This window comes from Gavia stellata, chromosome 20 (assembly GCF_030936135.1).
Source record: "Gavia stellata isolate bGavSte3 chromosome 20, bGavSte3.hap2, whole genome shotgun sequence".
Taxonomy (NCBI): domain Eukaryota; kingdom Metazoa; phylum Chordata; class Aves; order Gaviiformes; family Gaviidae; genus Gavia; species Gavia stellata.
Window position 1 is genome coordinate 5,334,457 of NC_082613.1, and position 24,237 is coordinate 5,358,693.

A 24,237-nucleotide genomic window follows, 5' to 3' on the forward strand; every position below is an offset into this window, starting at 1 on the left:
AATTTTAAAATAATGTCTTAGTTATTTCAATGCAAAATAAGGCATAAGACAATGACATTTAGTAATGTTTCTTTTAAACTAATTAGAGTAGTCTTGTAAATAATCTATAATTTGTCTGCAGCTATAGTAAATAACCTTCAAAGAAAATTCTACAGGATAATATACAGAATAAGTATTTCTAAAAGATTGAATCTTGAATTGTTTCACTAATAAAAATCTATTGTAGATTAGAGTGAATTAAATAAAATATACATCTTACTTGTATTCTTCAGTTCAGCTATTAAGTTTCGTGTATTTACAAAAATTACATGAGATGTTAAATTGTAATGAAACTACTTTTCAAATTTTGTTTTTGTCCAGAAAAGGATTCAAAGAAATTATTAACAATAGATCTGAAGAGCCCAATGAATGTGGGTAATCAAGAAGGAAATAAATTTTTTTTGTATTTTGATTCTATCTTGGAAATCGAAGATGTAACCAGAAAGATTTATGGATTTACTAAATGTAAGGTAAGATTTAAACACCTTTTCGAGTAGTTTTTAATTGATTCAAAATAAATGTCTCATTGCCATACAAATGTTGTTATAGCTGTGATTATTGATACCTATTCATACCAAGAGTTTCTGATTAACGTTGCCACTACAGAACAGCATTTCTCCCATAGTATGTTAAGCTTCGGTAAAGATGCCTAATAAGGACGAGAGGAAGCAGCCTCAAGTTGCGTCAGGGGAGGTTTAGATTGGATATTAGGAAACATTTCTTCACCGAAAGGGTTGTCAGACGTTGGAACAGGCTGCCCAGGGGAGTGGTTGAGTCACCATCCCTGGAGGTATTTGAAAGACGTGTAGATGTGGCGCTTAGGGACGTGGTTTAGTGGTGGTCTTGGCAATGTTAGATTTATGGTTGGACTTGATGATCTTAAAGGTCTTTTCCAACCTAAATGATTCTATGATTCTGAGATTTAAAATTAATTGCAACAAAAAATAACTGGCTGGAGAGGGGTCACCATAGCTTAATGTCAGGTTTTGCATATGTAATTTTCCAGAAACACAAGAACCCGATGCTTACAAATACGAAAATCTTTCAGAAGTGATTCATTGCTATCCCATTTTGCAGTATGCTTACCACTCTTATTAATTTACTCATTTAGTAAAAAACATTTAGCAAGCCATAGCTTACTCCTTACTGCTTCTAACAAACTACTTTGCCCTGAACTCTGACTGACTGAGAAACTTGTGAGCAATGGAACTGTTACGAGCTTGTAGAATCTATTTTCCCCTATAACCTGATTTCAGACACTTATGATCTCTGACTTAAATATTTTTCTTTCTGTTTCTTGTTTAAAAAAAGTGAGCAAAGTGTATGTTTTATGTAGATGGTTACTCACTTTGTAGGGCTTCAGTAAGAAGCAGTCTGCATCAGTTGCCAAAACAACTGTACATGTCATCTTTGATGAAAGCGGATCACAGGTATTTTACTTCAGCATGCTGAGAAGGTTGTTTTCTTGTTTTTTATATTTAGTCTGATTATTAGCTAATTTATGATCATTCACCGTAAAAACAAGGACTTTTAAAGTGCCAATAAGCAAAGATAACTCTAAAACCAGTGAAGTGATTTCTAGTAAGTATGTGTTATATATTGGGGGAGATAATAATATCAATATGCAAATCGTAGAATACTTCAGAGAGATATACACAGGCGAAGTTCTTCTATGTGAATTGTGATTTGGTAACCCATCCTTGTTAGCGAAAATAACAGTTAGGTTAGATGGTTTTCAAACTAAAAGTATGTAAGCTCTGAAGCTTATAAAAATTTGCAGTAAGGAATGTGTTACTTAAGGTAAAGAAGTTGCTCTGTGTGTGTATCAATATAAAATAAACACAATAAAATACAAATATTATATAAAAATTTAAAAAATCCAAAATATTATATAGGTTCTGGTACCAGAAAGTCAGTTGTCACCATGTTTGGAAGAAAAATCTGAAGAGGAGAAACTCAGTAAGTACAAAACCCAGCAACTTCCTGGAACTTTGAGGACTCTGAATACGAATAACAATCAAGAAAAATGCAGAGATGGTTCCTCCAAGGTAAGTAGGATTATCAAAACAGAGAAGAGTACCTCAAAAGTACAAGTCAATTTAAATATTTTATTGTATTTTGTAATATAAAACCCTTGTTACTTTACAGTTGGAATATAATTAATACAGGGCTTAATTTTCTTACGACTTGACACTAAGCTATATAAATCCTTTTGCAAAAAAAAAATTCTCATTATTATGTGTTTTGAAACTATAACAATGTGACAAAAAGTAATTGTTGACGTTCTTTAGACAGTTATGTTCTGAGAATTCTCTTTCAAGAAAAATGTTTTCAAGACCTGCTTAGATCTCTTATGATATACGAAAGTCTGGTATAGCCTCTGGAGACTTACTAATGATCAGCAATAGTAATAGCTGTAATTAGAGACAAGTCCTATAGGCTTGGCATTCACAGAGACTGCTTACAAAAAAGCATGTGGTTGTCAAGATTAATCCTGTATCCTTGTAATTAGAATCGCAAGTTCATGGGACTGCTCCTATGCATAGCTGATTCTCTGGTTACACTGAGAGGAGCCCAATTTCATTAAGCCTGGTGTTTCTTTTGCCCCACAATCACTCTAAAGTTATAAACATATTTATTATGTTTATACTAGGACTAACTGGAGATATGCTAGGGATGGGGGTAAAGATGAAGCAGTGTCACCATGTCTTTCTTCATTGTGCAACAGCCGTGCAGTGCATGTCTTGCTAGCAATAGTCTAGTAAATCTGTTCCCAGGATTCTGCTGGTTTATAGCTTATGTGATAGCTTTGCAGAAACTCCTGGGAATCATCTTGGTTACTCTGGTTGTTAACAAGGGATGGGATTTGTCCATACTTCATTGAATTAATTTAGAAAACAACAATCACTGATCTCAGTTTAAAAACGTTAGTTTTAAGTATTCTATAATTCAAGTATTTTGGTGAACTTTCTCTAAAAAGGGAACTGCATAAAAATTACATTACATTGATGTGTGCAGCAACAGCAATTGACATTCCAATAATAGAAAGTGTCAAAAGACTCCTGGAAATAGATTTTCTAAAATCTTGTGTCGTCAGCCTTAAATCTGCATATTATGGTCAAGTTTTTTCTGTTCCTCAAGACAACTGCATCTACATCTTGTAAAAGGAAAGTGTCTGAAGCATCCGTGCTTATTCCTGGAGCTACAAGATTTTCCACAAGGAGTCCACTGGTATTTGTTAGCACACGTAAGTTTACAAGTACTTTTGGGGTAGAAATATGCTATAAATCATCTTTTGAAATACAAGCATGAACTGTGATCCTTTGCAGAGCTGGAAATGAAAAGTAGACCTTATAAAAATCTCCCTAGCAGGTGCTTTGAACTTGAAATTTTTAAACTAGGCCACTTGCTACTGGTCCATAGACATGGCTAAGATAGTAACTGGGCGTGCATTCCAAACAGCTGAAGGCCACCTATCATTTTTACTGCTGCTGTTAGTCAGGTGTGTGTGCTGGAGCAAGCTGAGAACTCAGCAATAGATTAGAAGACCTAAAACACAGGTGCCTTTTTCATCTCTCTCTTCATACACTCTTGGTTTAAAGAATTCTCAGCAGTTAGTGCTTTTATAGCAGTTGCAATGGAAAATCAGCTTTCGCCTATGTGTACATCTATCACTTGCATTTTACGGTTATCTAGAAACTGCTTGTGTTTCTTCAGGGGGCAGTTGATTATATGGCTACTGAGCAAGGTGGGTTCCACTGCAAGGTTGAGTCACAGGTCCAGTGCTACTACTGGTGCTTACATCAAAATTGCTTCTCACAGAGAAAAGGATAAGGAAGAGACTTTATCACAAATAGGAGTCATCACTTTCCTACTAATAGTCTTACTGCAACAGATATTTAATACTTTCTACGAGGGAGAGATTTGTAAGACAAAGACCAGTAGAGGATGGAGATGCAACTAGTGGCAGAACAGCATGACTAACAAACTTAATTTTCTTGCTTTAACTGTCCCAAGTGCATTAGTATCCTTAGTTTTGTATGTCCGTGTATCACATATAAAGTAAGAGTAATGGAGGCTGGAAAAGAAAACGTTTTCAGATTAGGGTGGAACAAGGTAGAGAACTTCTGTAACTTTTTTATTTGGAACTTAACCACACAGTCTATTCCAGCAAAAATATATTACAGTGAAATCTTTAAATAGGTGACAAACTATTTTCTACCAGATACAGGCTGTAAAAAGCATTGCTTGCCTCCAGACATCCGCAGTCTATGGGCTTATTAACCTCCATGTAACTTAATTGAAATCAATAGAATTATAAAAGGTACATAATGAGCTGATGTAAATACTAGCCAACTTTTTTTAAAGTTTATGGAATAGATGTGCTCATAGGCAAAACTCTTCATATCGATGTCACAGACAGCACAGTAATCATAACAGAAGAAATGGTAGAATTCTAACATGTCTGTGGTTTGTTTTCAGACACTCCTTGTAAAGGACAATTTAAATTACCTTTGGAAATGATGAGCTCTGCTGAAAGGTCTAACAATAATGCAAAGAATGAGACCAGAACAAAGAATTTCTATCAAGAACCTACTGGAGTATGCAAGTCATCTGTAGCTAAGTCTCTTACTTAAAATAACAATCATTTTTATTCTAATTTGTTCCTAATTTGTATTTTAAAGAGCTAGAGTTTTGCAGTCAGTAACTCATTATTAGAAAATAGTGTGGTTTACTTAATTGCATAATGTTTTCTTGTTCTCTGGATTGCAGGTTTAGTATGTCTAAAGTCAAACTGAACTCTTACAAAATTACCTAACATTTCATTCACTCATCAGTTCTGACCCCAGACTTAACTTGCTTTTACTAGAACCACAATTCTTCCTTTGTGTATAATACGAGAATGGGTATGCACAGAAACTCAAATAATTATGCAGTGTTGAAACACTCTTAAAAACATATAACACATTCATCTACAGTTGTGAAATGTTAATATCTTCAGGATGTAGTATTTATAGCATTGGTTTTAGTGCATTTCTGATCAAGTGTTCATGGAAATCAAACAAAACTACATAGATGTTACTGAACTGCAGTTTGAGTATGTGTATTTTTGCTCCTGTTCAAGCTGAACAAAGACTTCAAAGTAACTTTTATTTTATTTCTGGTTCTGAATGTCTTCCTGGGTCAGATTCAGGTAAAATCCCAGACTGTTGGATTCTGATATCATATCATTTTTTGATATAGCCATGCTTTAGAGAAAGGCTTTAACATACAGAATGTGTAGTTTAGAATATTTCAAGTGTTACTTTCTAGGATAATTCTACTTTTTTTTTTTTGCTTTTATGGATTGTAATTGTCAGTGCTACTTACTGTGTTTTTTAGAGTGGGCAAAAATGTGCATTAGACAATGAATTTTGTGAAACAGAACAGAAGATCAGGAAGCCACATATCGGAAATGAAGCAAAACTACCTGTAAAGGTACTGGAATCACCACTTCTATGAAATGAAAAAAAATTACATATTTTATTAGGGAAAATACAAGTTTATGAGGTTATACTGTTCACAGTCCTACGCTGATATTTTCTTTTGGGTGTTATCCCACTGTAGCAAATGTGTGCTGAAGAAGTTTTAGAAATGGTACAAGAGGCAGAAATTGAGGCCACACAAAAGCAAACTTTAGGCAAGTAATATTACAAGTGTTGATAGTCCTTACTTTAAAATTATTTTAATTTTGTCCACTTCTTTTGTAATAATAATTGATACCAAATTAATGTCTCATTTAGATGAAGCGTTAGATATTGTTCCTGATTCTCAGCCGGTAGGGAGAAGCAACGAACCTTTGTAAGTATTGAAAAAGAATACGAAATCACTGTTGTTGTCACTCACTTTGAAGGGAGTATTTTCAAGTATTGCCAGAATTGAAATTTTGTTGCATAGTTTCAGAAAATGTCAGAATGTAATTGTCTTGTTTTTCCTGAGAGTTGCATTAAGAACTGTTGGCTGTGTAAGTCAGGTCACTTCTATTATATTGTTTTATTTTTTCTATTCTGAAATGCCAGGCACCAAACCAGCACTCTTACATGTATTTGCTAAGACTACTTCATGAACAATATTATTCTGTTGTCTTAGTGAAAGACTTTAAACTGATGAATCTGTTTATGAAAATAGTACTCATTAACAAGATCAGAGTAGGAGTTTAAGTAAGCTTTAGTAGTAACAAGGAGAGTAATTCTTTCGGATGACATCAGAAGGTAGAATACAAATGACATATGGGTTTACATAAGCAAACTGTGCCATAAAAAGTAGTAGATTTGACACACCACAGAGTTACCTAGGTTCAAGGTTTAATGGTGACCATAGGATATTGTTGCCTTTTTGAAGTTGACTTAAAAATACATGTTGTTTCTGAAGGTTTGCCATTTTAAAATGTGTTGGTTAATTGAACAATGCTAGCGGGCTTAGGTACCAATGTAAAATGCATTGATATCTACAAGATACCACTATTTTCCTATTTTGTGATGCATGTTTATTATAATTAAGACTCACTTTCTGCAATTCACTGATAATAAGTTGGTATTATCTTTGTTAGGCTGTCTGGTCTTTTGGAGAGTTCTTTTGATAAAACCAAAACATGGAAAAAAAGAGCATGCTCTGTTCCTGAGAAGAATATAGCAACTGGTGACAAGCAAAAGCTAAATCCATCATTGGCACGTACATCCCATCCAGGTTATGTTCACACTTTGTTAACTGTTAGTGTTAAAAATAATTTGGATGAATTTTTCACCTATGGCTGTACCTTTTTTTTTTTCCTGTATTAGTTTCTATTGTTAGAGGAAGAACTGTGAAACAAAAAGCATTTTATTCATTTTTTTTAAATATCTCTCCAGATAAACAAAGAAATTAAAAAAGAGAAGAAAACCAAGAAAATTAAATTGATACCATGAGCGGAGAAAACTGCAAAATACTTAGTGGACAGTCAGAGTGTTAATCATTTGGAACAGAAACTGTTAAGTACAGAAGGGAAAAATATTTAAACTGCTACTGAAACATCATTTAAAACCTTTCTTTCAGCTGGAGTGTCCAAAACATCTTTGTATTCTGGTTTTACAAAAGAGGAACCTGATGTTCTCTTTAGAAAAGAGACTGCAAATCCAAAACAATCAAAGATGGTGAGAGTTTCTTACCTTCATTTCTTTGACTTGCAATTAAGAGAATTGTCAAATTTTCAGTGTTTCAAAATTTGTATTTTACTTTCATTTAGTCACAAACTTATTTTTAATTGACTTTCCCCTAATACCGAGTGAACTAAATGTCAGCTTCACTGTTTACTTTTTCATTGTGACCTATTTAAGATTAGTCTACTCTAAATTTATTTTTAAAAATAATTCTTAAATAAGCACTAACTTGTGCTTCTCATGCACTTCTTTATTCACTTTTGAATGTTACAGTAAACAAACCCACAACATTTAAAAGAAGATATCTGCTAAAGTGATGTTTTGTTGCTCACTGTTTGGGCAACGCAAGGGAAAATGGTTTTCAAAGGAATGTGATTTAGTACATCTAGAAGGCATTTAATGAAGTTTAGTTGACTGTTGGGAACCTGTAGTTCTGTTTGCAGCTTTGCCTTTCTGTTGAATGGGTTCAAAGTTGAGTCTTAAACTCTATTTTTATAGAAAACAAAGACTAAAGAAATGACAGATGCCACAAAATCACTAATTAGTAAAATCAGTGACAGATACAAAGTAAAGACTGATGAGAAAAGCAAAGCAAGAGACCCCTTGGGTTTTAACAGGTATGATGTGAAATATTTACTTTTGTGCTTATTCTTTTTGTGCATGTGACTTTGTCTCTGATCTACTCCTCTGTCTACAGTTACTTCATATCCTGCTTTCATGTGAATCATTTGTTCACTTCTGATAACCGTGTTGTACTGAAGAGTAGGAGACTAGTAGTCGAATAGTTCCAATGTTTGAAATAACTACAAAGGCTGTTAGAAACTGGCCAGTGGTCTTTTGCTCATTCACTCATTCACAACACATTCCGTGGAGAGAGATTAACTGGGATGGTTCATGGGCACTGCACATGTTGGGTGTCTCCATCCTATCGTCATAGTTTGGGGTCAAATTTGGATTCAGTCATCAATTGTCCGATTAAAGTTCCTAGCACTCTCGTCCTGAAAGAATTTACTGTTAGAGAGTTGAAATTTAACAAATTCTTAAATAAGAAAATTAGTCTTACCTTGATGGAGCTGATGCTTGGAGATATACTTCACATATAATTACATGCTCTCCATGTTTGATTGTAACTGGATGACTGAAATAGTTCGACTACATCACCTTTTAAACTTTTTGGATGGGGACTTAAAGGACACGGAGAATCTGCAGTATAGCTGTGTGATCTGGAATGAATTTTTCTAGAGCACAAAACCAAAGGGGGCTGATCTCTTAATCCACTTGGTTTTGTATTTAAATGCTTGAATAAATTTGTTGTCTTTGATAAGGCTTTTACTTATATAAGCAGTATTCTAATGCATATATTCTAATTAGCATTTAACAAAATGCATCCTTATTTTTTAGGCCACATTTAAATAAATCCCGTGTCTCTAAGGTAACATATTATTGCTTTTGTTGGAATTTTTTTTCATATCACATATATGTACATATATGGTGGTAGCTAGTAGATGTAAAGCAAAAGTTTGCAAATATCGCTGAATGTTAAATATCTGTAGATGTTCATGTTAATTATGCATTGACTGTAGATACATTTTATATATTTACTTATGTGGAATAATATTTTTACAGGCAACTATCAGACAGTGAAATCCAAATTAATTTCTGTTTACATATTATATAATTGAATCTGTTCCTTTTGAACATGGCAATGCTAAATATTTAGAATAAAACTGTTATAGTAGATAAGAGTATAGAATCCTTAAATGGGATATAGCTAGGACACAGCAATTAGTCATAATGTTTGGGGGGAAAAAAATCAGAGCTTTTCTTGATATCCTTAAAGGATAAAATCTAAAAGATTTAGTTACTGCTAGCTTTTGTCCTCTTTTGCCGTGTTGTACAGCTGCTAATCAAGTGGAAGCCTGAGCAGCTGCTAGGTTTTTTCGTATGTTTATGATGAAGAAGTTGCTTTTTGAGATGACAGCGTGTATGAATGCGTAGTCAAAATATGACATATGAGTTAACTTTTTATTTATGTATAGGAAGAAGTTCAGGGCAGAAATCTGAAACCCACTACTTTTCTTAACGTAACTGCTGGTCATACTATGTAAGTAGTTAAAACATTTTCAAACAAAATTTCGAGTTACCATACCTAACTATGTGAAATGTTCATTAATTCAGTCACAAAATTGATCTGTTTGTCTGTTTGACAGGAGTGATGTCTACAACTTTAACATCAGTGGGTTTGATGAGCCTACAATAAAGCTTGGAGTAAGAATATAACTGAAACTGATATGTTATGAATAGAATAAAGGAGCTCAGTCAACTTAAATTATATCTACTGAAAGTATAGTTAACATCTAAAAATTCAAATTATATCACTGAACTAAGTGGGGAAAAAAGTTTGCTCTGTAAATACCTCCATCACTTTCAAATGATATATGCTACCCTAAGGTTCTGGCTGCTTAAAGCTATTACGATATTGTCCTGAATTAAGACAGCTTGTTAGGAGTATCATTATTTTAAATTATCTGATTATCCTGAAGGCGTTACTGCCAACCTTCCAATCCCCATTGCTAAGACATCTTTGCTCAGATGTTTGAGTAAAAAGAAAATCTAGCTAAAATTAAAGCAAAAGACAACAAAAGATAGCTTTGCTTCTTATGGCTCAGAGGAGCCTGATGAATTGGTGAAGGCAGTGAAGTGGATGGAAACTAATGTATCAGTTTGAGATATTGAAAGCTTCAGTCAGTTCCAGTTGGTTTTAACAGTCAGCTCTGTTCTTCAATAATTTCTAAGATAGAAATTAATCACTGTAAGTTAATTGCTGAGTGTAAAAACTGAGCAAAAAAGCCCTTAGCTGTTACTGTCTGATGGCCTGTTTACTTTTGTTTAAATTGTATAACAAATGAAAACCTTCATTTGTTTCTTATTTATTTACACTTTTAGATCCAAGAATTGCGTGTTACTGAACTGAGTGTTCATACAGATCCAAAGAAAAAAGGGTAGGGATGTTACATTGTGTTCTAGTCTGCGCATTATCAGGAATAATACTGTCTGCGTTCTCCAGCATTCCATTATGAAAATCCAGGGCATGTATGCATGACAAGAATATCTTGACTTGTTGTTTTTTCAAGCAATAAACATAGCTGCTCTGGTCTCCTAGGCTGTTCCATGATTTTCCTTTGGGAAGCTGATAGAAAGGAAAGAATGTGTTTCGTGAAGAAGACAGCTTTAGTTCTCTGCATGGAATACTACGGGGACATAAACTCCTGAACAGAGGGGGGTAGTTTTTTGTTAATGATCAGTCTACAAAGGGACATAGTGTTACTGTGTGTTCTTACTGATCATTGGCAAAAAAGCACATCCTTTAGGGTTTAAGGTGAACAGATATTTCCAAAATGGATGTGAAAACAAAAGTAGGTACATTTGTTTGAATCCATAATCCGCTTATCACATGAATAGTAGAAAGGTGTAGAACAAGTATTTTTAAATGTATTGTTTAAAGGTGTTTTTTCTTTTTCTAATTAAGGCATGCAGATGACAGTAAAACTAGCACTGAAGTGAAAGGAACAAAAAAAGTAAGGCTCAGATTTTTGTGGATCAGTATACCTTGTCTTCCTGCCTTTATATACCAATTATGTAAGTGAAAGGTATATTAAAAGTAAATCAATAACTTTTTTTGTTTTTTGTAGACTAGAAACAATCAAAACAAGAAGCATCTCTTTAGTGATACAGACACAGAATACAGAGGTGATGACAGCAAAACAGACATTAGTTGGCTACAAGAATCAAGTAGAAAATCTAAAGCCCAGTTAGCTGATTACAGTAGAAATAAAAACTTAGGGAAACCAATAAGCACAGACAAAAGTAAGAAACTTCCTTCATTTTTCTTAAGAATGTTGCAATGTCTGTCCATAGATATTAACTGCACAGCATGTAATGTGCTGTGTTGCAGATACAATATGTTTTTGTTGTCTTATTTCCAAGCATAAGAAATTTTCAAGTTAGTTCTAATCATTTATGAAGGTTAATTTCCAAAAAGTCTGTATTTTAACATGGAAAATTATTGGAGGATAGGACAGGCGGAGGTTGTTGTCAGCAAAAAAACTTTTGGCTTTTTAAAATAATGTGCTAAAAGCAGTTTACTGAATCGGTAAGTTTGCGGGCGTAAAAGTGATTCTGTAATTTTATAGCTAAAGCTCTAAATGTCAGACATTTGAATATTTTGCTGATTTTTCTAACTTTATGTATTGTAACAGGAAATAAATTCTCTGAACCTGCTTGCTACGTGGATAAATCTAAAGGCAAAAATGCAAATAAGAAAAAGGTAAATGTAAATTTGCAACTAGACTTGTAATACATATTCAAAATGTCTTAACTCACTACCAAAACTGTTTTTAAATAGTGTTTCATAAACATGTGCCATTTCTCCATGTTTATTTCAATATCATTTGTTAAATACGGTTTGTTCTTTTCAGGTACTATATTCTTTTTATGTAGTATTTAGCTAGTATTTCAGGCATAATACTAGCTAAGAGAATGATTATTATACATTGATGGGTTTGTAAGTTTTATTACTTAAAATTACTGATTATGTCTATTTACTGCTTAATAGCCATCTACTCCATTGAATATGCCATTAGCTTTTTAGCAAGGGTTTTCATGTGTCTAATGTGCTTAATTGAATTTAAATACCTTTGAGATTGTAATTCCTTGAAATTAATCTATGTAACATAGTGAAACTGCAAAAAAAAAGTTATAGATGTTAAGAAAGATAAATAATTGCAAAATATTATAAGTGTATTAAAGTTGGGAGTATAATAAATTGTAAGTGATTATGAACATGTTAATGGAAGGTGCTTGTAGATGTTTGTAAGCCACAGTTTAAAAAAAAGACAAAGACAAAAAAAACCAAACCAAAACCTTCCCCTGTTCCCTCCAGACTACTCTTTGGTCTCTCAGACTGTACAATAATTATTCAAATCTATGTAATGTTAGTAGCTTAAAGCTACATACATGCACTCAATGTAAATCATGCATATGAAAATATGATCACCAAATGTAGGTATTGATGGTGATGTCTAGTCCATGTAAATCAAAACTGAAGAGGGGTTCAGTTCTGAACAGGGCTTCAGAACTGAGGAGGGTTTCAGTTGCCCAATGATGAGTCTGTCTACTTACTAAAATGTGTCCTTTTTTAGTAGCGAAATTCCCTAGATCTACCCAAGCAAGTTCAAAGTGCCTACTTTAAGGAGGTAGGGTTCCACTACTGCGTAGACTTAATAGAGAGCACCTGAAGCCCAGGAAGTTGCTAATAGACTTGACCCTGGAGATGAGGAGGCTAGGAAAGTGTATGTTTTACATAGAGCACTGTTCAAGAGAGTAGGAGGCAAGAATTCTAATCTCTCCTAGTCTGAGACACATTGCACTTACACTTTACATCCCTTCTAATGTCAGGTCCCTGGGGTGCTTTCAGTGAGAACATGCTTTGCTCTGTTTCTGAACATTGACTGCTGTTGGAGAGAGTGGCAGTAGTTATGATGTAGAAGGAGGACAGATGTAAATGAAGGCTGATTCTAGTCTAGTGGTTAAGGTAACCAGTTCAGAGGTGATGATCAAGGATACTGGTTCCTGCTCATTATGCAGGCTTTTGGTTTTGTTCTATTTCGAACCAGTTACAATCTAGTTTAAATGTGCACATATTTCAGAGACCAAGCTTTGGAAACCTACGTCAGCTTTGCTGTAGTTCAAAAATGGCATTTATTTTGCCTCTTCACTTCTTTGACTCTTACATTCCTGCCTGCACTGTGCCCTCCCTACAGTGAAAATTATGTTCCCAAAATGCTTAGTAGACTGATGGTTGGACTCTCTGAGCTTTGGTGAAGTTAAACTTTTTTTAGTTGTTTTGAAATAATGGATTTCAAGTAATTAAACCAAGTTACCTGCCATTTATTCTTATCTATTTATTTATTAGTATTCTGATATAAACTGAAAATGTTTTGATTTTTCCAAAGATAAACAAATGTAAAAAACAGAATTCAAGAACTGATGAAACGATAGAACAAACCACCAGACAAAAACGACCTCGAAGAGCAGCATTAGCAAAAAATTACAAAGAGCCTTCCAGTTCAGACTCAGAGTGTGAAAGGAAATCTTCAGCATGCACCTCTAAGGAGGAGAAATCAAAAATACAGGTATACAGTTGCACTTTATTCTTAAAAATTTACTCTGCCATATTTTTCAAAATAAACTCTGGTCCACTTAGTACTCCTGAATTTTAAGTGACCAACATGAGCGAGTTGAACTGAATTTTACTTATTATTTCTAGTAGTGCCCTTTTTTAATTATGAGTATTCAGTTGCGAAGAAAATCAGTCCTGAACAATCTTCTCAGTCATAATAGTATTTCAGTTTCTATTTATGAAATTTATTCTGCTGCAAAGAGCTACTGTGTCCTTTATTTTAGAAACTTAACAATATTTTGAAAATGTCTATTAAATGGGAGGTTTTAGTGAGCCAAACTTTTGTTCTTTTAGATAATACGATTTTGATAATGCTATGCCTGTTCTGTGTACAGTAGAAAATGCTGACTTGATAGAGAGTATGTCAATACATTTGCTGAATATCCGAATAGGATTTTTAGTAAATTAAGCAATGACGTTGAGTGCTAAAACACTTTTCATTCTTTTAGCATAACATTTCAATGTATATGGATAGGTCTGTAAACGTCATTGATTAAATCCTGAAGCATAGCTAATTGCCTCCAATAGTTAAGAGCTTCATAAGAATAGAAATTTGGGTGCTTAATTAAACCAATGCTTATTGATATTAGAACACCTGATATCCTTATGAATTTAAGTACTTGTAATGATGTTCCTTTTTGGACCTTCTGTTTGTTCAACGGTACATATAGATAATATGCTCTTTACCTGCATATATATATACACATCTGTATGTTTACAAATAATGTTTATATAAACTTCGTATTTTAATAGAAACATGCGAATGGAGAAAACAAGGATGATAATCAGCAAAAGGAACTACAGAATATTGTATCTATGGAGCCAAAGAGAGTAGCTAACTATGTACATAAAGCATTTATTAAATCAAAGAATTCTGCAGAACAAAAGGAAATTGAAATGCCTTCATCTGAGAGTCCTGCATCTCTTGAGACAATGAGATGTAGGTATTTTGACTTCTAATTTATAGCAATATTGTATCAAAAGTTGGAGGTTAAACGAAGATTATCACCGTAGTACAATTTTACATTTCATGCTTTTAAAATAAGAGATATCCCCTAATTCAGTGTGTACCTTATAATCTAAGGAGTTGTATTAATATGTCACTAACACTTTTCTATGTTGGTACAGTTATTTGACATCAGCATAATATAGAAGTGCAATACATAAGTGTTAAGACTTAATCTGGTAACTGCTAAAATAGTGCAGAGAGTGCAAAAAGTGCAAGTGTGGCAAGTCGTATGCCAACACTTAAAAGTAAAATTCCACACATCTGAGACTTGCAAATACCTAGAGCTGGAACAGTTTTCAATATGGGGCTTTAACTTACCTTTTTTTCCTTTCATTCCACATGCTGACAGTTAAGTAACTGTTTTCTAGGTGCTGAAAGAGTATCAGAAGGAGATGTTACTCAAGAGCATACTTATAGTGAAAGATCACCTGGTCTTCAGGAGTCAACACTAGAAGAAAGGGAAATACTAAGCTTTGAGAAAGGAATCTCTCCCAATGATTTCTGTCCACAAAAAAAGAATGTTCAAAGTATATGTGTAAATCAGTCCCCTGGGACAACTGTTAAAAAGTTAACATTTGGAAATAAAAGTTTTTCACCAGTTTTATCTGAAGCATCTTTGGTAAGAAAATTAAAGTTACTCTACAATTAATTTGACTGAAATTGTTCCGTTCAGCTGCCAACTGTTTTATGCTTTTGTACATCTCCTTTCAATAATGATTTTTTTTTGTTAATGTGTAGCTCAGCTTAACAACATATAAAACTGTCAGTGGAAAACATGCAAAGGGATCTGTATCTGAAACACATGATAATAATGAAGATTCAAGTTTCAGACATTGCTTTTCCAACACACTTTCTATTAAAGGAAAACTACAAGATATCACTAAACCTATCACGAAAGGTAAAGAAGAGGTATGTTACTAAATCCTTTGTTCTTCAAAAGAGAGCTGCAGCTTTTTGTCTATTTTATCTACTTTACGGATGGTCACGTTTAAGGGAAATGCATCTTTCTTAGTGTTAAATGCTATATATAATGTTTACTTGTGACCTGCTTTTCTTCCTGACTTTCAATAAGAAATAAATGATTTTTCACAAATTAAATAATTGTGACCTCTGCATGGAAAAATTCTTGAGGTAAAAAAGTGGTTTCATAGTTTTGGTATTAATGTACTACTCAATATAACAACAATTGTAGCAGGTTTTTTTTATTTGCCAAGGCTGTATACCTTCAAACCACTTCTCGTAAGTACTTTTTCTGGTGAAAAAAGCACTAATGACTCCTTTAAGAAATAATTTTGTTTGTGTCCTAGTGCAAGAAACAGTTAGACCTTATTGGTCATTTGACTTACTGCTATCATTAATTATTAACGTGGTGAAGAATTTGTTTATTCTTTCATCTAGTGAGACCTAGTAGTAATTCATGCAGTGATTTTTTTTATTTTTTTTTCTTATTGTAGTTGTGTTCATGTCCCTAGTTTAATGAAAAGCAGCATAAATGTGGATTTCTGATGAAGACTTCTAAAAGTTTAATTTGGAAGCTAATAAATCAGTGACTTTTCTTTTAGGATTGTGTACCACCATCTCCCTTGTCTGTTTCCAGTGGAAGTAAAGTACAGTCTTGGGGAGAAGAACCTTATGGCCCCATACATGAGTCAGGTACAAACATTTAATTAAAAGGAAAAGACTTTCTATGTGTCTCCGTAAAGGTTAAGAAAAATGTTTATTTGGCATAAAAATATGGCCCAGGTTTTTTAATATTTTTTCTTTTATGTATTTTCAGTATTATTTCATTTTTACTCTTTCTCATTTTCTCTGCTGTTTTAATTAGCCCCCCAAAAAAATGAAAATTGCGCTCCAAAATGCAGTTACTGTAAGGAGTTAGTTGTGCTCTTAAAAAGTTAGAAGCATTCCCACTGATACTGGAAAAAAAGTGGGGATAATGGTATTATCAGGAAAAGAGGGCTTAGGGTGAAGCTCTTTAATGAGTGAGTCTTGCGTGGGTCAGAGAGTTCTGTGTTCCATTGAAATCCTGTTGTTCATTTACGTTAAGTTCTCATATCCTCTGAACATGCCCTCCATAAATGTAATGCTTATTAATTTTCATATAGTTCTCGAGCTTTAAAGCCAAGACACTCCTAGAGTTTGGATCCAAAGGGTCAATAAACTCTTCTTTATCCTCCCATGTCATTGTTCTAAATAATCCTAGAATTAAGCATTGTTTTCATGTTTATTAAAGGACCGACTATACAGACATTTCTCAAACGAAGGTACCACAGTGATACAGAAAGCAATTCTGAAGTAGAAACAAGCAAAGAGAAGGAAAAGAAAGGAAACAGAAAAACGAAGTTACAGCCTAGAAAATTATTTAAAACAGGTGATGCTGTTACTTACAGAGGTTAGTTATGGAGTGAAAGTTGACTATAGTTGTGCAAAAGTTTAAAATAACCTAACAAAGTTTTAACAAGCAAAGATAATATCCATAAAAAAGCATTTCACATCTTTAGAAAAAGAAATAAAAAGAAATGCTGAATATTTAGAGACTATATCCATTTAAAAAGTCAGAAAATTGATATGAAAATAGAAACTGGTCTCAGCCATCTAATTGGTGACATCAATCTACTTAGAACAAAAGCTGTTCCAGGTCCTGTTGTAACTTCAGACAGGATACTTTTTCGTACTGAATTGTGACATTCTCTTTTTTTTTTTACTTCTCTTCAGTGTCTGAAAGCATATCTACTGTATCTGTAAATGATCTGTCTGTTTTGGATGGCGAAATCTGGGAACCTGGTTGTTCAACTATGAGTATATGTCAGAAGCTCCAAAAAGAATTTACTAAGAAAATTGAGGCAAGACATTTCATATACAATATTAATTGTCTGTGTAGGTACGTGTGCGTATGAATGATAGGTTGTCTTACACCACAGAATTTGCTTAAAAGGACATGAAAATAGCTATGTCCGTAGAACTTCAAGAAATGACAGAAAGCAAGTTTCCTTTTATGCCTTTTTCAATTCCTTTATGTACCTAACTCTCCAATGATTTTTTTCCTTTCCCAGGTCTGTTTTATTTTTTATCCTGTCTGTTGTTTCAAAACAAGCTTGTGTATCTAAAGTAATGAGCATACTGCATTTTGATTTTTTTTTTCAAATTATCAAACCCATGAACGAAACTTATTTGCAAAAAGGAAAACATGAGCCTGAATAATGCATTTGTTCATCTAAGACAGCTGTAGGCCCACATCATTCATTCCATGTGTACTTTCTCTATTTTGAGGAGATGCATTTTTCAAATAATGTACTTCTAATTAAGTTAGGTAGAATTTTATCAAAAACATAAACTCACATTTATTTACATTTCATTAACAGAAAACTTTTCCTTAAAGGATAGGGAGATAATAAAGAGGGTTTTTTGCTCAGTATGATCTGTGATACTAAGCAATTACAGTACTAAACATACTACAGGGGTTTTTTCCTAAAGTGAAAATAATCTGAATTTAATGTTAAAACATCCTCATAGAGCCGTTCACGGAAAATGGATCATTTTACTAAGCAGTCATTAAGAGCTGCCCGTGAGCATTTGACAACAATGAGTTACCAGCTTCATGAATGCAGGTCTGTAATGAAAGATTTATTTTAAAACACCCTTAAAATGCAGTGAATACCTTCTAAAAGTAACTCATTCTGTTTTGGTAGGATCAGGCAGCTGGACAAATTTCATTTTGCTCTCCTTGAGGAACTTGAGAATTTTGAAAAAGATTCTCAGTCCCTGAAAAACATGGAAAAAGAATTCTCGGTTTGTATTTTAATTGCTTGATCATGGAGAAAAGCAAATTCTTATGGAATCCATAGATTAGTCATATTTTCTTTAACTTTAGATCATTAATTCTGATTTTAAAAGCCTTTATCATTTTGCTTAAAGTTGGGTCAAATTGCAAATAATGCATTTGAGGTGTTAGGATTGGCTAATGCTATGCTGTTAGAATTTCTAGATCACCAGTATGTGTTTTTCTTCCTAGAATAAGCTAGTACCACTATTGCTTTTAATGGGCTGTTTACCCCACTTCATGAGCCTTTTTTTCAGCTGGCCTGGATTTCAGGAACAGCATGTAGGCATTAGAACCTGATTTGCTGTGTGTTCTACGATGAGCCAGCTGACATTATGGGTCTGCTACTGCTGTAATGTAAAAATCAATATACAAATGTTCATGTAAACATGCGACTGTATTCACTTTTTTCTTTTACTCTGAAGGCATTGCTTAAATTATACGGAAAGTCTGATTAAAATGCTACGCGTATTCTTTTTTCATCATTTTGAAACTGTTATGCAGAACAGATTTTTGGTGAAACTGGTTCCATGAAAATAGAATTCCTGAAGTGCCTCATCCTGCCAGCTAAGCCTATTTTTTTTTTTTTCAAGCTTCTGTGGTGGCTGTGGAACTCCTACCCATTCTGTGCTGAGTCAGTGGTTGTAGGTTATTTTATTCATATTAGATATTAGTCAGTTTTAGTTCAGAAAATATTAGTTCCTACTGATTATCATCTATTAATATTTTTCTTTCCAGACCTTTTGGAAAAAACATACACATACTTTTAGTACATACATGAAAAATGAGCAACAGAGGTTAGTAGGTTTCATTAATCCCAGGATGAGATTTGTGTTCTGTTCATTTGAGGTATAAGTTAGGCCAACTACTATGCTCTACGCAATTTCTCTCTTCCATAAAATAGAGATAGTAGATGAGAAAAGAAAATGAGATTAAAATGTTACGTTACAGGAAAAATGTAATTAGTCTCCATCTAAATTTCTCCACATACCTGAGGGCTATTCCAGTAGTAACAATGATGGTAATATTTATCCATGCTTTTAAGTACAAATAGACTACAAATTACGGGATGTATTTGTGGTATGTGTGGGAAGTTCATACGTAGCAAATTTGTTCGAACTGCCTTTTATTTCTTTAGAATTCAGATTCTTAAAACTTCATTTGAAGATAACATTTACCATACCGTTGACTATGAAGAACATATTTTTACTTCAGAGGTATGATGAACTTTTGTTTTTAATAATTCTTCAATTTTACCAACAGATATCAGTATTCTCTTTTTCCAAAGAATGTCTTTATCCTCAGCATTGTATTAATGCCACATAAGTATTTTTGTAGTTTTTCATTGGCATAAAATACCCTTTAATGTAACAATATTCAGTGGTTTAGGCCTAGATTTCATGCATTAGAAGGTCTGTGCAATTATCTGGAAAACTGCTGCAAGATTTATTCTGTATTCTGTGGCTTTGTTTACCAATGTTAATCATCCAAGAAAGAACAACTTTAAAGAACACGTCCCTTTCCTTAGGCAGGTGGATACATGTGCATCTGTATCTCTTGGTTATAAAGCATTTAGGGATGTAATTGTCGTCTTGAAAATGGGTTACCAATTGTCAGCAGAGAAGATGCATTCAGTATCTTTTTATAGATTCATCTGATGAAAGAAGACATAAAAGGACTCCAAGAGAAACTTCTTAAAGAAATGGTAAATGAAGTTAATCTTGTCCACTTTTTTATTTATTGTTTAAGTATAGCTGTTTGAACACTAAATTACTAAAAATTGTAACTTCTAGTCCCCTATCAAAAATAAAAATTAGTCAGAATCCAAGTATCACTGACATGTTATATTTTATACTTTATCTGGGTGATAAAAGCAGCAGGTAGATAGGGATTTACGGTTTTAGTTCTGAGTCTTAATATGTTGAATGTTGACATGGAAAAGAAAAGTATATTTGATGTGTTAAAAAACAGCATATAGTATGCACCAGAATTACAATACTTTAACAAAAAGGGAAGATTTTATTTGAACTATGTGATAAATGTAATGCTTTTTGCACAGCAAGAAGAGGAACTGTGTAATGTTCGCAGAGGATTGCAGACATTGTTTCAATCAGAAGATGATAGATTCTGAAGTAATATTTTCAAATACCTTCCTGAAATTCAAGGTGAATATAAACACTCTTTATAATGTAGAATTTACAACTATTTTTTTCTTTTTACACTCAAGGACACTATTGTAATGAAAGCATATTTTCCTTAATAATATTAAAATCTTTGTGGATAAGACATCTCCTTTTATATGTGAGATTTGGAATTATTTTACTGAATCTGCTAAAATGCAATATGTGAATTTTTGGATTTTTAGTACATGCTATTTTTTAAGAAGTCTTTAACAATTTTTATAGGCTATTTAACTGACTTTCAGAGGAATCATTTTGAATTTCACTTTGAATCTATGTTTTGGGTCTGTGTGTACAGAATACTCCTTTTGTCTGATCCAGAATACAGTCAGAAATTATTTAGGGATCAAATTGCCTGTTTTGATCTTAGTCCTATTTGTCCGTGGTGTTATGCTTCAATAGGAGTTTCTAAGAGAAAACAAAACTATAAACACTTGTGGTTGAACTATGTTGCAAATAGTTGTATTAAATATTTCAAGAAAAATATGTATCGTCTGTGTTTTGTTGTTTGTTTGTTTGTTTTACAAAATGATGTCATTACTGTTTTGCTTTAAATCAGTCATATGTATTTGCATATCAGTCAAATAAAACTTTCTGCTGCGCAAATATTTCATGTAAGACAACAGATAGCAAGCAAGAGGGTCTGCTATCTGTAGCTTAGAAATGTATCCTGCATATACTTGGATTTCAGAAGATTTTCTAAGAAAATGACCAGTGAGTCATCATTTAAACTTCTCCTTTGTTGCCATGTGTCAACTAGAAGGTTTCTTCTGAATATTTATGATGTGCGACTTCTAAGCTAATATTTCTCTTAATTTGGTTTTAAATTAAACAAAAAACTACTTTGCATTTTATAGTTCCTTAGCCACTTTTTAGTCTTTTTTAACTTGCAATCCTGCATGTATATGCTGTAAACTTTTTGGGCTCAGAACAATACCTTTAATATTTTTCATTTAAGTTCCCTTAAAAAATGGGGATTAAAAACTTACAGCTGATCAAGAAGTAACAGATGTAGAGAATAACTCATAGAATGTGCATGTCTTGGAGCTTGTCTGCAGTACCATGTGCAGAGCTGCCTCTTTACCATGGAACTGACTCCAGATGAACACTCCCAGCATCTCAGGAGCCTGAGTTCACTCAGCACTGTGCTAACACAACTTCACAGCTTCTGGAGCAAGGCTGAAGAGGGCACATGCTTCTCTAGCTGGTATTATGACCACAGAGGTCTCAAAAGAATATCTTAGCCAATTAGTAACAGCTCTTCGCAACTTAATTGCTTTATAGCCCTTATTTTACATTGCATTAAATCTCTTATTTTGTCCTTTGGTTGTCTTACACACTTCTCTGTCATTTCTTCCATTATCCCCTCTACCCTCTGAACTCTTCTGGTTTTCCTCAGTTTCCTTTCTACATTCCTAATACTGCTTTTATTATCAACACAGAGACCTTTACTTACAGTAGCATTCTTTTTTTTTCCTCATATGTTCCTGAAACCATTCAGTCTATATCTCTCATACTCTCACTTATTTTCATTCCAGCTAGTTCTGAATGCAGCTATTACACAATATTAGATAATAATAATAGCAATATAGTTTTAAAAAGTCTGTTAGACTGGCTTTCATAATTTTAAGCTATTGTCTGTTACTAAGGTCTCATGTTGATTTGACTTCCTTCAAACCCACTTACCTTTTGTCAAAATACTTATGCAGTAGAAGTTCCCTGCTGAACCTCACTACTATCTGCATCTTTGGTGATACTTAGCCAGTTTCCTTTTATTAACTCTTTGTTGGCTTTTCCATACAATCTGTCTGTCCTACAGGTACTTCATATATCTTTGATTTATCCTTCATTATTTCTGAGAGTAACCATTTCCTAAAGTTTATTTTCAGAGAGAAAAATGGCATTATTTAAAATTAAGGTAAAGTTATGGTAGAGAAGTCTTTGACAGGGGTCCTCAAAGAAAATGGGAAAAATCTATTGATTACTAAATTACTTCTGTATCTTTAAAGTAATAGTGTCTTTAAATTAAAGAGAAAAGAAAAGTCCATATTCAGATTGTAGCCTGAACTCAGCATTCACTGAGGAACTTGCTGTAATTTCAAGCTTTGCCTCACTCAGAGCAGGGGGTGGGACCCAGTGACCTTGGGAAAGGACCTATGTTCTTACCAACATAAATTAATCTATGACTTTATGAAAAAGATTGCTTTTATCCTTATTGAAAATACCATCTTTAAAAAACAACTTATTAGATCAGAAATGTGTGCGATAGATTTCTATCCAATGTGCACTGAGAGTAGAATGCAGAGCAATTGGCGTTCTTAGACTTCGTTGATGAGAAATGGTTTATTGTAAACAGAAATAGTTGTAAATTAAATGTATTTTTTATTAATTAAGGTTGTGTTGTCTCTGGAAATTATATAGAAACTGCTAGTAAATAATATGGTCCATTCATCCTATCTACGTAAGTGTATTTAATGCTTTTTTAATTTTTCTGAGCCTCTGATTTTTGTGTTTGGGTTTTTCTTTTTTGAGGCTGTGATCACTGTCATCTCCACTAGATGGACCTCATGAGATGTTAAACTTTCTTTTTTACTCGTGTAATTGAATTTTATCTGTATATGAAACAGTATTTTTCTCTTAACTGTACAAGGTTTTAAAAAGTATACTGCAAGGCCCAAGTTCTTTTCTTACAGTGAGCGCATATTGGAAAAATAATACAACTGCTACTTTTAGTGAGGACTCATGATAAAATAGAAGTATGAAATTTTACTGTCTGCCTGTCAGTCTTTACCCCACCTCATTAACTTCTAAAAACTTTGAGCAGGTACAATCAAATTTAACAAATGTAAAAATCTGAAGCATATCCCAAGGGAGTTTTCATAAAGGCAAAGTTAAGCACAGGGAGATTGCTGCTTTTTTTTTGTTTTGTTTGTGGATGGGAAACCCCAGGGGGGAGATTGCTGCTTTTTTTTTGTTTTGTTTGTGGATGGGAAACCCCAGGGGTCATTCAACACAGACACCTAGATGAAGCGATAGGAATTGTGCACTGCCGGCCCGTTGTTTTTCCATGGGGAAGAAGCGGCACAAGGAGAATAGGCTCCCTAAGCTAAACGTGCCTTCAGTGGATGCCGTCCTAAGTTCCAGCCATAACCGAGCACAATACACGGTGCAGTGAATGTATGCAGTCTCCAAACAACTTGATAGACTTGCCCACCAGTAAGCTGGCCGTAGTTAGCTGACAGTGATCGTTTGTGGCTCTGAAGCAGTCACAACTTTCTGTCTCTTAGCAGACTGAAGCAGAAAAAAGGCTGGGATGCTTATGATGGAAGGACAGCTGAGAACACAGGGAAGAAGCGAAGGATACTGCTGCATTACCTACAAGATGGTTAAGACGCATTAGTGATACTGCTCCTAGGCATTGTTTTGAGATTTAAAAAGCTGCTCTAAGTTACCTTTAAAATATTTTTCTGTTATATTTTTTGACATCATTTTAATGTGTTTTATACAATATTTTTATTGCCAGTGAAAGTATGCATCGCTGGTAAATAGGAGTGTTATGTTCATGGATTATTAGCCAAGTTTGTGGTTAACAGTGGGTCATCTACTGTTCTCAAACTGGAAATGTTTCTTCTGCTGAAGAAACTTTTCTCTCCTTTCTGTTTACCCTTTTTGTAGGTTACACCTGGACTCTCATTATATTGTTGTTTAGAATTAATAGTATTTTATCAATAATAGAATTATTGATAAATATAATTAACAGTATGTTAAAAAGC

General features: G+C 33.7%; 1 protein-coding gene across 1 annotated transcript in view; it reads left to right on the forward strand.

Moving 5' to 3' along the window:
* SYCP2 (synaptonemal complex protein 2) overlaps positions 1–20,415 on the forward strand; it is a 28,446-nt gene extending 8,031 nt beyond the window's left edge. Inside the window, 32 exon segments of the mRNA XM_059827339.1 lie at positions 361–509; positions 1,395–1,469; positions 1,935–2,087; positions 3,181–3,286; positions 4,522–4,640; positions 5,422–5,517; positions 5,647–5,719; positions 5,823–5,880; positions 6,629–6,765; positions 6,873–7,013; positions 7,120–7,208; positions 7,713–7,831; positions 8,616–8,646; positions 9,254–9,318; positions 9,425–9,482; positions 10,161–10,216; positions 10,744–10,792; positions 10,907–11,081; positions 11,474–11,541; positions 13,229–13,408; positions 14,209–14,395; positions 14,833–15,097; positions 15,208–15,373; positions 16,027–16,117; positions 16,698–16,856; positions 17,180–17,307; positions 17,978–18,072; positions 18,154–18,253; positions 19,023–19,081; positions 19,423–19,501; positions 19,933–19,989; positions 20,344–20,415. Of these exon segments, the coding sequence (XP_059683322.1) occupies positions 361–509; positions 1,395–1,469; positions 1,935–2,087; positions 3,181–3,286; positions 4,522–4,640; positions 5,422–5,517; positions 5,647–5,719; positions 5,823–5,880; positions 6,629–6,765; positions 6,873–7,013; positions 7,120–7,208; positions 7,713–7,831; positions 8,616–8,646; positions 9,254–9,318; positions 9,425–9,482; positions 10,161–10,216; positions 10,744–10,792; positions 10,907–11,081; positions 11,474–11,541; positions 13,229–13,408; positions 14,209–14,395; positions 14,833–15,097; positions 15,208–15,373; positions 16,027–16,117; positions 16,698–16,856; positions 17,180–17,307; positions 17,978–18,072; positions 18,154–18,253; positions 19,023–19,081; positions 19,423–19,501; positions 19,933–19,989; positions 20,344–20,415 (3,455 nt within the window).
* Positions 20,416–24,237: the final 3,822 nt, after the last annotated feature.